We start from the raw sequence: 12,538 nt of genomic DNA on the forward strand, positions 1-12,538 counted from the left end.
TGTTAAAGATTTTGCCGCCAACTTTTAAATTATTTTCTAATAACGGTTGTATATGAAGCACTATTAAAGTAATCTTTTTAAAGTTTTTTTTCTATAACTTCGTTGGCTAATATATATATATATATATATATATATATATATATATATATATATATATATATATATATATATATATATATATATATATGTATATATGTATATGTGTGTGTGTGTATATATATGTGTGTGTATATATATATACTAAAAAATTATAGATAATTCATAATAACATCATATATTGAAGAGTTAGAGTAAATGGTTGAATATTAATTTCCAAACTTCAATAAAAAGAAGAAATTATCACCATAATAAAACCAATTACATAGATATGTTCTAAATTAAGACTAGACATACTAAACTTCGAAAAAAAAAATTTAATAGAGGTGTATATTTGTTGGTTCCTTCAACGTAACCTAGTTGAACAACATAGCGCATCCGGTGAGTTTTTACTTTGTCCATCTACTCTTGGTCATAACTTGGAAACTTGCCAATATGAAAAGTGTCAAACAGCAACATGGTATAAGATACTCATACAAAATATAGAAGGGGAAAAAAATTAAATACGAAAGACTTAGCATTACTATAAGCACTCTATTGAAAAATAAATTACTGTAACAATTTTAAAGCTGATGCATACACTTCCTCATTACTTGTTGACCTCTTGTCCTCTGATAACTTGGTTCAAGGGTCTGCATCAGAAGCTTATCAACTGAATGGAATTTAGATGACAACAAGTTTGCTAGGATTAGAGATTTTTTACCTTGGGTATTGAACTGTTGTTCTCCAGGTCTCTTATTTATCTTTCTGTTAGAGTAAATCAATTGCTTATGCAGGGGACTTTCCTATGTTGCTATGACTTCTCAATTTGGTTTTTTTGGCAACAAGTTCAAATATTGGTTTTCTGCGAATTCTGTAGAAGTTCAATGCTCTGTATTTCTTCTGTATCTTCATGAAGAACATGTTATTCCTTGTCCTAAGTTACGGTTGTTTTGTTTTTCCTGGTTATTTGCTTTATGGCTAACAGGAGAAGTGGTAGTGTAATAGGAATATACAGGGAGTGCTAAAAAATTTGGATGAGCACCATTGACTTTCTACTCTGGGATTTAGTTGTAACCAGAAATAGGCATTTTGAATGTGTGGTGTTTGGACTGAGATACAGTCCAAATGTTACATGAGCCATACGGACAAAACAAACCTTTAGAAACCATGTACATCATACTTGGAGCATAATCCGATGTACAAAAAAATCCGAATTAGTGTAGGAGAATATGAGCTGCAGCAATGAAGCAGTGGTAATATCCAGCAATCCAGCCTATGGGGTTTGATATCACAAATAAAAATAAAATCTCATACCATAGTAGAAACAATTTAACTGACCTGCAAAGTGTTCTTCAGTGATTCCCCAACTGCAACAAAGAATCCACAATTGAAGAAATTAGGCAGTGTAGATCAAAGATCAAAGATCAAAACAACATATTCGTGAAACACGGGAAACGCGATTTTGCATCAAGAGTCGTCTAAGGAGAATTGAGCTCGACTAGTATGATAAAGTGATAAGGATTCCAAACAAATATTTCACTTCCAGTTGGTATAATTTTTTCGTAAAAATGAAAGTCTCTTAAGTGCTTACTGTAGTTTTCCGAAATTCCAGAAAACCAGAAAAGAATAATTACTCCATCAGCAAACCCCATTAACTTCTCACAAGTGCTTTGTCTTTAATCTAAACATGAGTTTTTTTTTCCATTAATATATGCAATTGTGCGCTAATCTCAGGTAAACTAATCTCTAGTGCAATAATGAAATCAAATATTCCAATAACCTACTATCAAAATAAAGAATCAAAACCCAATTACAATCTAAATACTCACTGCAGTCGTGTACCAATTCAAAGGAACAAAACCCTAAAACCACAATTAAACCAATCCTAATTGAATGCAAACCTCCTTCCCCACAAAACCATTCAAGAAAATTAATTAACAATAAACCCACATTTAAAACAAAAATTAAGAACAACCAAACATAAATCAACCAAATTCGCAAAATTTATGGATGGATTACCTTGAAATTCGATTTCGCCGTGAGAAGAAGCACCACCGGGCGAAGAAAAGGCCACCACCTGAAGGAAATCGCCACTACCGTAAATCTCCGCCGTGTGAATGATTTTGGTAGGCTAGTGTCACCATCTATTGAGGGTCTTGAGGCTTGAGGCTTGAGGCTTGAGGCTTGCAGAGTGAAGATCGAGAAGCCAGGGAAGGAAGACGGCGGTTTTCTTTTAATTTTTGTTAAGTTTTTTTTTTGATAAACTTTTAATTTTTGTTAAATTTTTGTTTTATTGTTTTAGAAGGTCTATAATAAAGCAGTAATTGGACAGTGTTTTAGAATTCTGCGCTATAATATTGTATACATATGACAGTGTTTTTTATATAGACGGTGTAGTATGTGTACATAGGACAGCGTTTTTTATACAAGCGCTTTAATATGTTATTTTTATACTTTTGATAGCAGGAGAGATAAAAGCGCTATTAAAAAAACGCTATTAAATGACATTTCTGTAGTAGTGAAGATAAAACATGGTTAAAACATATACATGGCACTTAATAATCACATTGTCACATAATATACATTCTTAGACTAATCTGCCCTTCTTAGTCTACCCATTTCTCACTTGAAAATAATATTAATTTTCGAAATTAATTAAGAAATAACTCCTAACTTTGTTGAAATTATTTAAATTAAAATCGAAAATTAATAAGAACTATTGATTAATTAAATAAATAAATAAATTTCGGATAAATAGTAAAAAAAAATTTCCGAAAATTTTAAACATAAATTCGAAATAATATTCGAATAAAATAAATAAATAAATAAATGATTAAAATAATTCGGATAATTAAATAAGATAATTTCCGAAATTAAGAAAATAAATTTGAAATTAATTCGAAAAATTCGAAAAAAAAATCGGAAAAATAAAAAAATTCGAAAAATTTAATTAATACTACCTCCGTTCCTAAAAGTTCTTTACGCTTTCCGTTTTAGTTCGTTCCTGAAAGTTCTTTACACTCCTACTTTATTCCATTTTTACTCTTATTTGGCCCACCATAACTTACCCACTCACAATACTTTAATATTAGTTTCCACCCACTCACATTGTTGGACAATTTATAGCCACTCATTTTCCATTTGTTACCCCACCATCACATGTTCACCAAAATTCCTTAATTACCGTGCAAATAGTAACCGTAAAGATCATTTAGGAACGGCGGTAGTATTAAATAATAATCCGACTTTTCCACTAATTTTAAACGACCCAAAATAATTGATATTTGACCTTTAAAATATTGAGTACTCAAAATAATACGTTTTGACTTTAGGAAAATACTTTTCGAAAATCCTAAAGTTCCGCAATCGTAGTTTAAGGATTTACCACTTTGCACTATTAATTAATGCAAAGCAGCTCTCAAACTAGAGCTCTGCAAATACCACTTTGTAACACCCTAATAATTCCTTGCTTTTATAAAATCATTTTCCAAACTTAAAATAAAGCAATTACTAAAGTATTACCGCCACCGTGATAACGGCTAAGGCTATTACCAGAATTACGCAGCGGAATTAAATGTCAACTAACTTTTAAAAACCATACTTAATAAAATATCGAGGCCTCCAACAATTTGGAACCATAATGGCCCAAAACCCAAAATATAAATATTTCAAATATTTCAAACATAATTAAAATAAAGTTAAATAAAATAGTTTCAAAGAACGAAAGCATGCAACTCTCTCAATCATCCCAAGCCACATGATTTCGATCGTACTTGATCTACCAACCTGCTATATTATTCTACTGATCCCCAACAATGCAAGTGCAAATGAGGGATCATCATAGGGTCATTAAGGCAAAGGCCATGACCGGAAACACACAAAGCACGTAGTCAGCAAAAGCTGAGTACTTACAAGCATAGAGTAATGAAACTAAAGCATGCATCACTCACTAAATACTAATCGACATGCAAAAGCCATATAATAACAAATCAAACAATCATGAGATACAAGACTCGACTCTTGACTCGACTCTTGACTCACAATTTAATTAGAATAAGCTTCGAACGGGCCAAAAGATTAATCCACAAAGGGAAAAGGTGATGGGAGCCAACCAAGCACCAAATATATTAATAATAAAATCGGGCCATACCGAGTGTCGGGCCATACCGACGGAATTCCTGCGCATAATATAAATGAAACAACGTCTTGTATCATTAGTAGGAGTACGAGGTTTCCGGCAAGACTCCCCCCATTGTTCATACTCAAGGTGTATACGTTCCAAGAGTTTTGAAGCTTGTTCCGGTTGCACTTTACGTTTATTAATATTTTAATAAAGGCGAACTCAAGACTCGACAACATGCATACATACAATTAATAAACAACAACCAAAACAATCTTATTTTAATGCTTTAAGACTTGTGATCAACCAAGTAAGACACTTGTGATATTACTACCATGTTCCTCCTCACCAAAGTGAGTCTCCACATCATGCATATTAACATGAGGGTTGTGCCCTTGCACGACAAATCCTAATTCATTTCATACATAATATTCCCAACTGAACCCTACATGTGCGGTGGCTTACGTGAGCTAACCCTTCACATGTGGTAAAATAAATAGTACAATGAGGTACAAATAAATGGCTCAAAGTATGCTAGACATCCCGTACAATAGCCACTACAAGAAAAGATGCATTTAGTGACGGAAAAATCAGTCGCTAAACATCAAAATTCAGTCGCAAAACGTATTTAGCGACGGATTTGTGACTGATTTGATCCGTCGCTAAAGACCTGGTCGCAAAGTTTTAACTGTCTCAGTTTTGCGACCAACAATATTATCAGTCACCATATGGTAACCACTAAATTTGTGTTTATTTGATGACTGATTAGTAATCATCGCTATTTTGTGACCGGATTTTCTAGTTACTATGTAGCGACCGACACTTTATTAGTGCCTAATTTGTGATGGTTATTTCGTGACAATGTAGTGACCGTATTACGCAGTCCCAGATTAACGACCAACAATTTTGGTGGCAATTTAGTGACCGTATCATGTGGTCACAAATTAACAACCAACGATCTCGTGACAATTTAGTAACTGTATCATATGGTGACAAATTAACAACAAACGTTTAAGCAGTCGCTAAATTGGTACTAATTGGTACTGGCTAATTCCGTCGTAGTTTAGTGACTAAGTGATTTTAGTCGCTAAATTGGTACTAAATGTGTTACTTCCTATGTGGCAACTAAAAAAGTCGGTTGCAAATTAGCCACTTTCTTAATTTATTGGTGACGAAATTTTTTTAAAATAATAATATTTGCAATATATATTACTCTATATAACCCAATGAGTTCCATTTTTTGTTGTGAAATTGTATTAAACTCAAAGAAAATGGAGTTTGTACAAGCGAAAACAAATAAACACCTAGTGAACAACAATTTGAAAGCCATAAAGGTAATACAACTCTTAGCAAAGTTAACCATAGTCAATTATGGTAAAAAAGTGCCTGAGCTCAAACAGAACAGATAAGGTCTTCAACTAAGGTCTTCAATTGCTATGAAAACATATGATCGAAGTCTTCAACAGCTACTATGAATTCCTTACTTCCCTGCAGCTTTAATTTGGCTTACAATCTCTATGGAATTGCATCTCGGCTCCTGGCTAGCTGAGCAAATTAAAAGCTGTTAGCATAGAGCTTCACACTCTCCTTAACAGGGCATGCTAATGTACTTGTGCTTAGATTGAATCAATCCAGGAAAGTAAATTGCCCACTCTTGGGTGTTGTTTCTTCCGCCACCAGTTGCCTTCTTTTTTCAGCTGCAAAGTGCAAAGCTAACAACCAGTATAGTGTTGTAGTAGTGTGAATGGAGTGTATAAGGCTGAAATCCCCATCCTTATCCTTCAGAGTTTCACTGTTTTCCTAAAGTACAACAGAAATTAACTATAACATACTGATTGAGAGATAAGAACAGTTCAAAAATTTTACAACTTTAAGAGGCCTTACCATCTGCAAAGAAAATTTTGAGAAACTCCACAGATCGAGAAGCTGGACTTCCTGAAAAAAAAGAGATATTGTGCACTGTTGGAACTGAGAGCTTTGGGCGGATCTTTAGAGTTTGTCATTGTTTTAACCCTCATGTTCTGAACTCGGCATTTGGTCCTGATAAAAAATTTGTGTGCTCTCAAATTCATCGGAGTAACTGTGAAAAGTCACCAGTTAAAAAAATTGCATGGTAACTGAAAGTATACCAACTGTATTAGCACCGAACAGACTAAAGGGTACATATTAGCAACTGTATCACCTCCTGCAAAGAGAATAGCACAGACCTGCAAATGCACCAAAAAAACCCATTGAATTAACCTCAAATCATGATGCGTAGGGCCAAGACTGAACTATGCACTTGTGTCACTACTGCTGTTATGTAATTAAGAACACCTACAGACCGTAAGCTTTTAACCCATGAGCCTTAGAGTGTATTATGCAATAGCTGCCCATAATATGAAGATGCATATAGAAAGATAATGGAAGATACTTGCAATAAAATAAATGGTAGAACTTACAAGTATATTCCTCATAACATTTTTTTGTCATAAGAGTGGGAGCCTACTTATCTAGTAAAGTGTCCAGGGAGTGGTGCTAGAGACCTGCCGGTTCCCATTTGCGTCTATCAACATTTTCTCTGGCAATGACTAAATAGTTGATTAACACAAGAACAGATGGTCATTCTCTCTGGTAATGACTAAATAAATTGGTGCCTTAAAACATAGCTTATATATGTCCGTTTGTGTAGAATCACCAATAACTTCATGCAATAGAACAGATGAATTAGGGAGTTTATGTTCATTATTGCCCCTGAAAACTAAAATTATGCGGTGTGCAGGACCTCATGCCATAGGTCACGCTCACTGCACTTCCTTCAGCAAAAGGCTGTACAATTTCACCCCATCAACAGCATGAGACCCCAGTATGAGCTCTGCGAATGCATCTCAACGGCAGCAGCAGTGCCCATTAGGGGATGCCGGTGCTAACATTGTGGTTCCAATGGACCCTATTAGTCCCACGATTTCTGACACTGACTACTACAGGGACATCCTCAACAACCGTGGCTTGTTCACATCTGATCAGACTCTCTTGTCAGACACTGCTACTGCGAACCTAGTATACCATTATGCCCGAAATCCTTACTTCTGGGGAATGAAGTTTGCTGATGCTATGGTGAGGATGGGTCAGATTGATACTCTCACAGACAATGAAGGAGAAATTCGAAGGAATTGTAGGGTGGTAAACTAAATAAAAATGAGCTAATCTGAGTTGAAAGCAACAAAATGAATGGCTTTACAATCTCTATTGCATCTTGACTCCTAGCTAACCGAGCACAAATGGAGAAGAACAGAATTTGAGACTTGTAGAGATTTATCTGAAGAACCAACGACGTACGACACAACAACTGTAGCAGCATCTGCAACAGTACAGACAGCAGCAGTTCATCAGTAACCTAGTAATAACCACCAAGGATACACCATAGATGAGGGTACTGGTATAATTAAGGTATTTCCATATTAAGCTTGAAGCTGGAAATCCTGGAATGATATCTGAACCATGGTCCATGGAAACCAACATTACCTTTGTCTTAAGCCTTTACCTTTGTCCAGGAACCTACTAGCTCTTACTCTATATAAAGCCACAACAATCTAAACACCGGAAATATGCTCTAAATCTATCTGACAATCAAAAGGCTCATAAATTTTGCAGTTTTTGCTAACTAACGATAAACTAGTGCAGAAACGGACAGGCTGATCAAAGATTATGGATTAGTATCATTTCAATTTGCATATCATATATATGCTGATCACCAAGAAATAAAAGGAACATTTCCAGCCAGCTAGAATATAGCTGCAGGACGACCTCTTCTGTCATGTCCAAATTTAGCAAAGAATACACGGCATTTCCCAAATGAGGCTTTAGAAAAATTAAGCACAAGAAAAGTAAGTGAATTAGCTGATTAATTTGTCTTTTATTAGCTCAATACACAAAATGGCTAAAGAAGGAGGAACTTGGGAGTCAATGTTTTGAGAACTCAAGAAGCTTTCGTGGTCCGTGTGTACATGAATCCCTAATCTTGCTAGCCAAGTTAAGAAATATGAAAAGGCACAGAAAACCAGGAAAGAAATCAATTACCAGCAAATGCAATCTCCGGAAGATCAGGTGTGGGAGACGATGAAGAAACTTTTGCGGCAGCAAAAAACTCCCAACTTATTCCTGAATACCTGAAATAAGAAAATCAGGACGTAGCTGGGTGGATGAATATTCTGTCTTAAATATAGGAATAGATGAAACTAAAAAACGTAGCTGAAATTGGTGCACTTACTTTGCTTTGGTCCTTCCATTACCTTTTGAAGAATCTGGCAAAAGACATCGGGAAAAAAAAAAGATTTAGACACAAATAACATCCACATAAAATGCTTACAATGAAATCAATTAACATCAAAAGCTGTACGATAATAAGATTGTGTCCATTAGATGAACTATCAATAGATGAAGGTTGATCAAGTTTCCTGGCCTTGTGCTTACCAGCCTGTGGCTTTCAAGTTACAGCATCGGTTCTGCCAAAACAGCGGATACTTCTAGGCGAGGATCCTGACTGAATTCACCATGAAGCTCTTCACCCTGACTGAATTCACCATGAAGCTCTTCACCCTGACTCACAGGGCCTCTGCTAATCGCACAGGGCCTCAATCGCTTTGCCATGCCCCTGCTAATCCAAGGCATACAACAAAACAGAGCAAAAGAAAAAAGAAAAACATCAAAACCAACTAAGCCAAGGCATAACTATATGTTCAGTTTGTCTGGTTAAAGGAAATTAGACTCTGGTATTTGGGTCTGATTGCTACTGAAAACAAAACTAGTTGAAAATCCTATATTCCTATTCTATCCGATTAGTTAAGATTAGTGAAATTAATACTAGTTAAAAACCCTGCATTCCTACTCTATACAATTTTCAATTTTAATTATGTAGCCAAAAATTTAAAGAATCTTGAATGCCGATTATGCAGCCTTATACTCCCGAATTTTCAATGCCTCTTGAATGCCGATTTTCAATTTTAATTATGCAGCATTATACTCCCGAATTTTGATTAATTCTCCCAGTTGAATAAACCCAAAAAATCAATGAATATCCTTACCCATATTAAATCAGTGCGAATAACAACCAACAAGAACAACAAGAACATGGTCAAAATCACAGAGAAATTAATCCTAACATCCAATTGATCAGTTTACAAATAACTACAGCAAACTTATAAGAAAGATGATAGTACCTGAATTTCAATGCGTGAGTTGATCTATCGGCGCCGCCTGCTCGGAGTGAATTTTCGTGCTTTCTTTGAATAATTTTGGGAATAAATGAGTAACGTAGAAGGAGAGAGACAGACTGATTGAGGGAAAAAAATAAAACCCAATTGCAGTTTCCATAACCTGATAAGTGCAAATATTGGGGGAGTTTTTGAAGGGAAAAAATTGGGGATTTCCCTCTCAGAATCGTGGAGAAGAATGTGGGAGATCTCCAACTGAACGTGGAGAAGAATATGGGTACTTGTTTGCTTGAGCAGTAGTGCCAAAGAAAGGTAGATGATGAACTTTGAGCAGGAAGTGGTGGGTTAGCGTTTTTGTTTGTTTCCGACGAGTTCCATGAACTTTGGGTTGTTTTCCTTTTTTCTTTTTTTTTCTTTTTTTAATGAAATCACATGCTTACCCATTTTGGTTATATGTTGGAGTATGCAATTTTTAAAGGGGTTTGACTTGTGAATTTTGAAGTAGTTATTTGTTATTGTTCCTTTATACTCCCTCCGTCCCGGAATACTCGACTCGGTTTGACCGGCACAGAGTTTAAGGGACTTGAATTGACTTATTTAATTTAATAGGTAGTAGTTGATAGTGGGGTATTATTTTAATGTAGTTAGTGAGAAATGTGTAAAGGGATGAGGTTGGGGGAGAGTAGGGGTTGAATTTTTAATTGTTTTTTGTATGGAGTAGGGGGTAGGTGGGTTAATAGAGGTGGAGTGGGAAATAATATAATATTGTTAGAATATTTCCATTTTTAGAAACAGGTCAAGTATTAAGGGACGACCCGATAAGGAAAACAGGTCAAGTATTCCGGGACGAAGGGAGTACTTTATAGTAATATACTAATATTCTATGTTTCATTTGACATATAAATTATCAATATTAGTCAAAGTGAAATATACGAATAGAGTAAAAATATCAAACGTTGCGAGTATTTATGAACAGATGAAGTATTAGTTTAAGATATCTTCCTTAAGTATAAAAATATTATCTTGGTCTTAGATATTAAACAAAGAGTTTATCGAATGGAGGAATTACTTGTGAATACTTACATATTAAAGAATTTAAAAAGAAATTAACCTATATATTCCGATGGTTTGATATATAAATCAACTTCTTACCAAGTAATATTTTCAAATTAATTACACATACTGATTAAATAGTTATGTTCAATAATCATAATCAAACAACTAGTTATACTTTCTAATCAAATAATCTCTACATTCCATAAGGTTCCACACTTTTTTATAATATGTGGTCTCCAATGCACTACTTTGAATATTGATAGTTTTAATTTGACACTACTAAAAATTATAAAAAAATATTGAAAATTTAGAAAATTTACATTGAAATAATTCCAATGAGATCCCACGAATTAATTTTCTATTATTTATACTAATAATTAAACATTAAAAAGTTAATTTGACCATATATTAACTAATAATAATTAAACATGAGAAATATTATATTATGGAATGGAGGTTACATTTTATCAATATATAGTCATGTTTCTTAATGATAATATAATTAGTAATCTTATGCACAAGCGATCTTATAGAAAAACTACTTTAAAGAATTTAATATATATATATATATATATATATATATATAGAGAGAGAGAGAGAGAGAGAGAGAGTATATATAGATGTTTGAAAATTACTCCCTCCGTATTTAATTAAAAGATACAGTTTGACCGACACGTAGTTATTGTTAGGTTATGATACATATGACAATTCATAAATCATGCGGAAAAACCATTTAGCCAGGAATACATATTATTTACACATAATCATATAGCATAGTTTAGATGCATACTCTTTGTTGCGTGCCTTCCCTAGCTGCGCCCGAACCGAACAAGAACAAGTCTTTAGGACTCCAAGTGTCGTCCCTCCGTAGATAGTCCACAGCACGTCCGGATCCGCCTTAAGATTGACCAACTAGAATCGCCCTTAAGGTACTAAAGAATTTCGGCACTCTTAGGTAAGAAATGTGTCTGAATTTTCTCTCAAAAACTCACTTTGAATACTTGAATAATCTATGAAAATATGTGACCCTAGGCACTTATTTATAGAGTTATGGAAAGGGTTTTGGAATCCTATTAGGATACTAATTTATTTAATTATAACCCTACTAGGACTCTAATTAAATAATCATTATCTAATAGTTTTAGGATTTAATCACACTTTGAATTCTGATTGCTTCAGGATTCCCGCACAAGCATTGCACGAGCACCGTACACCCGCGCAAGCCTTGCGGCCCACGCTAGGCGCACAGCGCTCGGCCCACTGCTGTGCGCGCGCGCCCAAGGCCTTGGCTGGGCCTGGCCTTGCGCTGGGCCTGGTCGAGGCTTGGCGTGCGCTGGTGCGCGTTGGCTCGCTGGGCGACGGCCTGGCTTCGTGCTGGGCCTTCGTCTAGCGGGCCTCGTCCGATGCTAATTCGTACGATACGCTTCCGATTAAATTCCCGATTCCGGAATTTATTTCCGATACGAACAATATTTAATATTTCCGATTCCGGAATTAATTTCCGTTTCGAACAAATATTTAATATTTCCGTTTCCGGAATTATTTTCCGATTCCGATAATATTTCCGATTCTGACAATATTTCCGTTTCCGGCAATATTTCCGATTCTGGCAATATTTCCATTTCCGATAATATTTTCCGATACGTACCATGTTTCCGTTTCCGGCAACATCTACGACTTGGATAATGTTTATATTTCCGATACGATCCATATTTCCGTTTCCGGCAATATCATCGTTTCCGGAGTATTCATTTCTTGCCTGTGACGATCTCAGCTCCCACTGAAACCAAGATCCGTCGATTCCGAATATCCATAGATGGAGTATCTAATGTCATTAAATACTTGATCCGTTTACGTACTATTTGTGTGACCCTACGGGTTCAGTCAAGAGTAAGCTGTGGATTAATATCATTAATTCCACTTGAACTGAAGCGGCCTCTAGTTAGGCATTCAGCTCACTTGATCTCACTGAATTATTAACTTGTTAATTAATACTGAACCGCATTTATTAGACTTAACATAGAATGCATACTTGGACCAAGGGCATTATTTTCTTCAGTTATAGCTCGGAGAGCGAGTTGAATTTATTAAA

The 12,538-nt window shown here is 35.2% G+C and overlaps 1 protein-coding gene across 1 annotated transcript; it reads right to left on the bottom strand.

Moving 5' to 3' along the window:
• Nucleotides 1–5,505: 5,505 nt before the first annotated feature.
• LOC130465451 (uncharacterized) lies at nt 5,506–8,466 on the bottom strand. Its single transcript, XM_056834213.1, has 5 exons — nt 8,448–8,466; nt 8,258–8,331; nt 6,328–6,405; nt 6,083–6,133; nt 5,506–5,998 (listed from the first exon to the last, which is right to left on the bottom strand). The coding sequence occupies exons 1-5, from the start codon at nt 8,464–8,466 to the stop codon at nt 5,825–5,827; spliced, it is 396 nt and encodes a 131-aa protein (XP_056690191.1). The 3' UTR covers nt 5,506–5,824.
• Between the last annotated feature and the right edge of the window lie 4,072 nt (nt 8,467–12,538).

The sequence above is a fragment of the Spinacia oleracea genome, chromosome 1 (genome assembly GCF_020520425.1).
Source record: "Spinacia oleracea cultivar Varoflay chromosome 1, BTI_SOV_V1, whole genome shotgun sequence".
In the NCBI taxonomy this organism is placed as follows: domain Eukaryota; kingdom Viridiplantae; phylum Streptophyta; class Magnoliopsida; order Caryophyllales; family Amaranthaceae; genus Spinacia; species Spinacia oleracea.

Excerpts from the sequence above, each read along its gene's own strand:
- LOC130465451 (XM_056834213.1), bottom strand. Across the intron at positions 6,134-6,327 it reads GTTCGGTGCTAATACAGTTG|GAAGTCCAGCTTCTCGATCT; the intron begins GTATACTTTCAG and ends CTTTTTTTTCAG. Across the intron at positions 5,999-6,082 it reads CAAAATTTTCTTTGCAGATG|GAAAACAGTGAAACTCTGAA; the intron begins GTAAGGCCTCTT and ends GTTGTACTTTAG.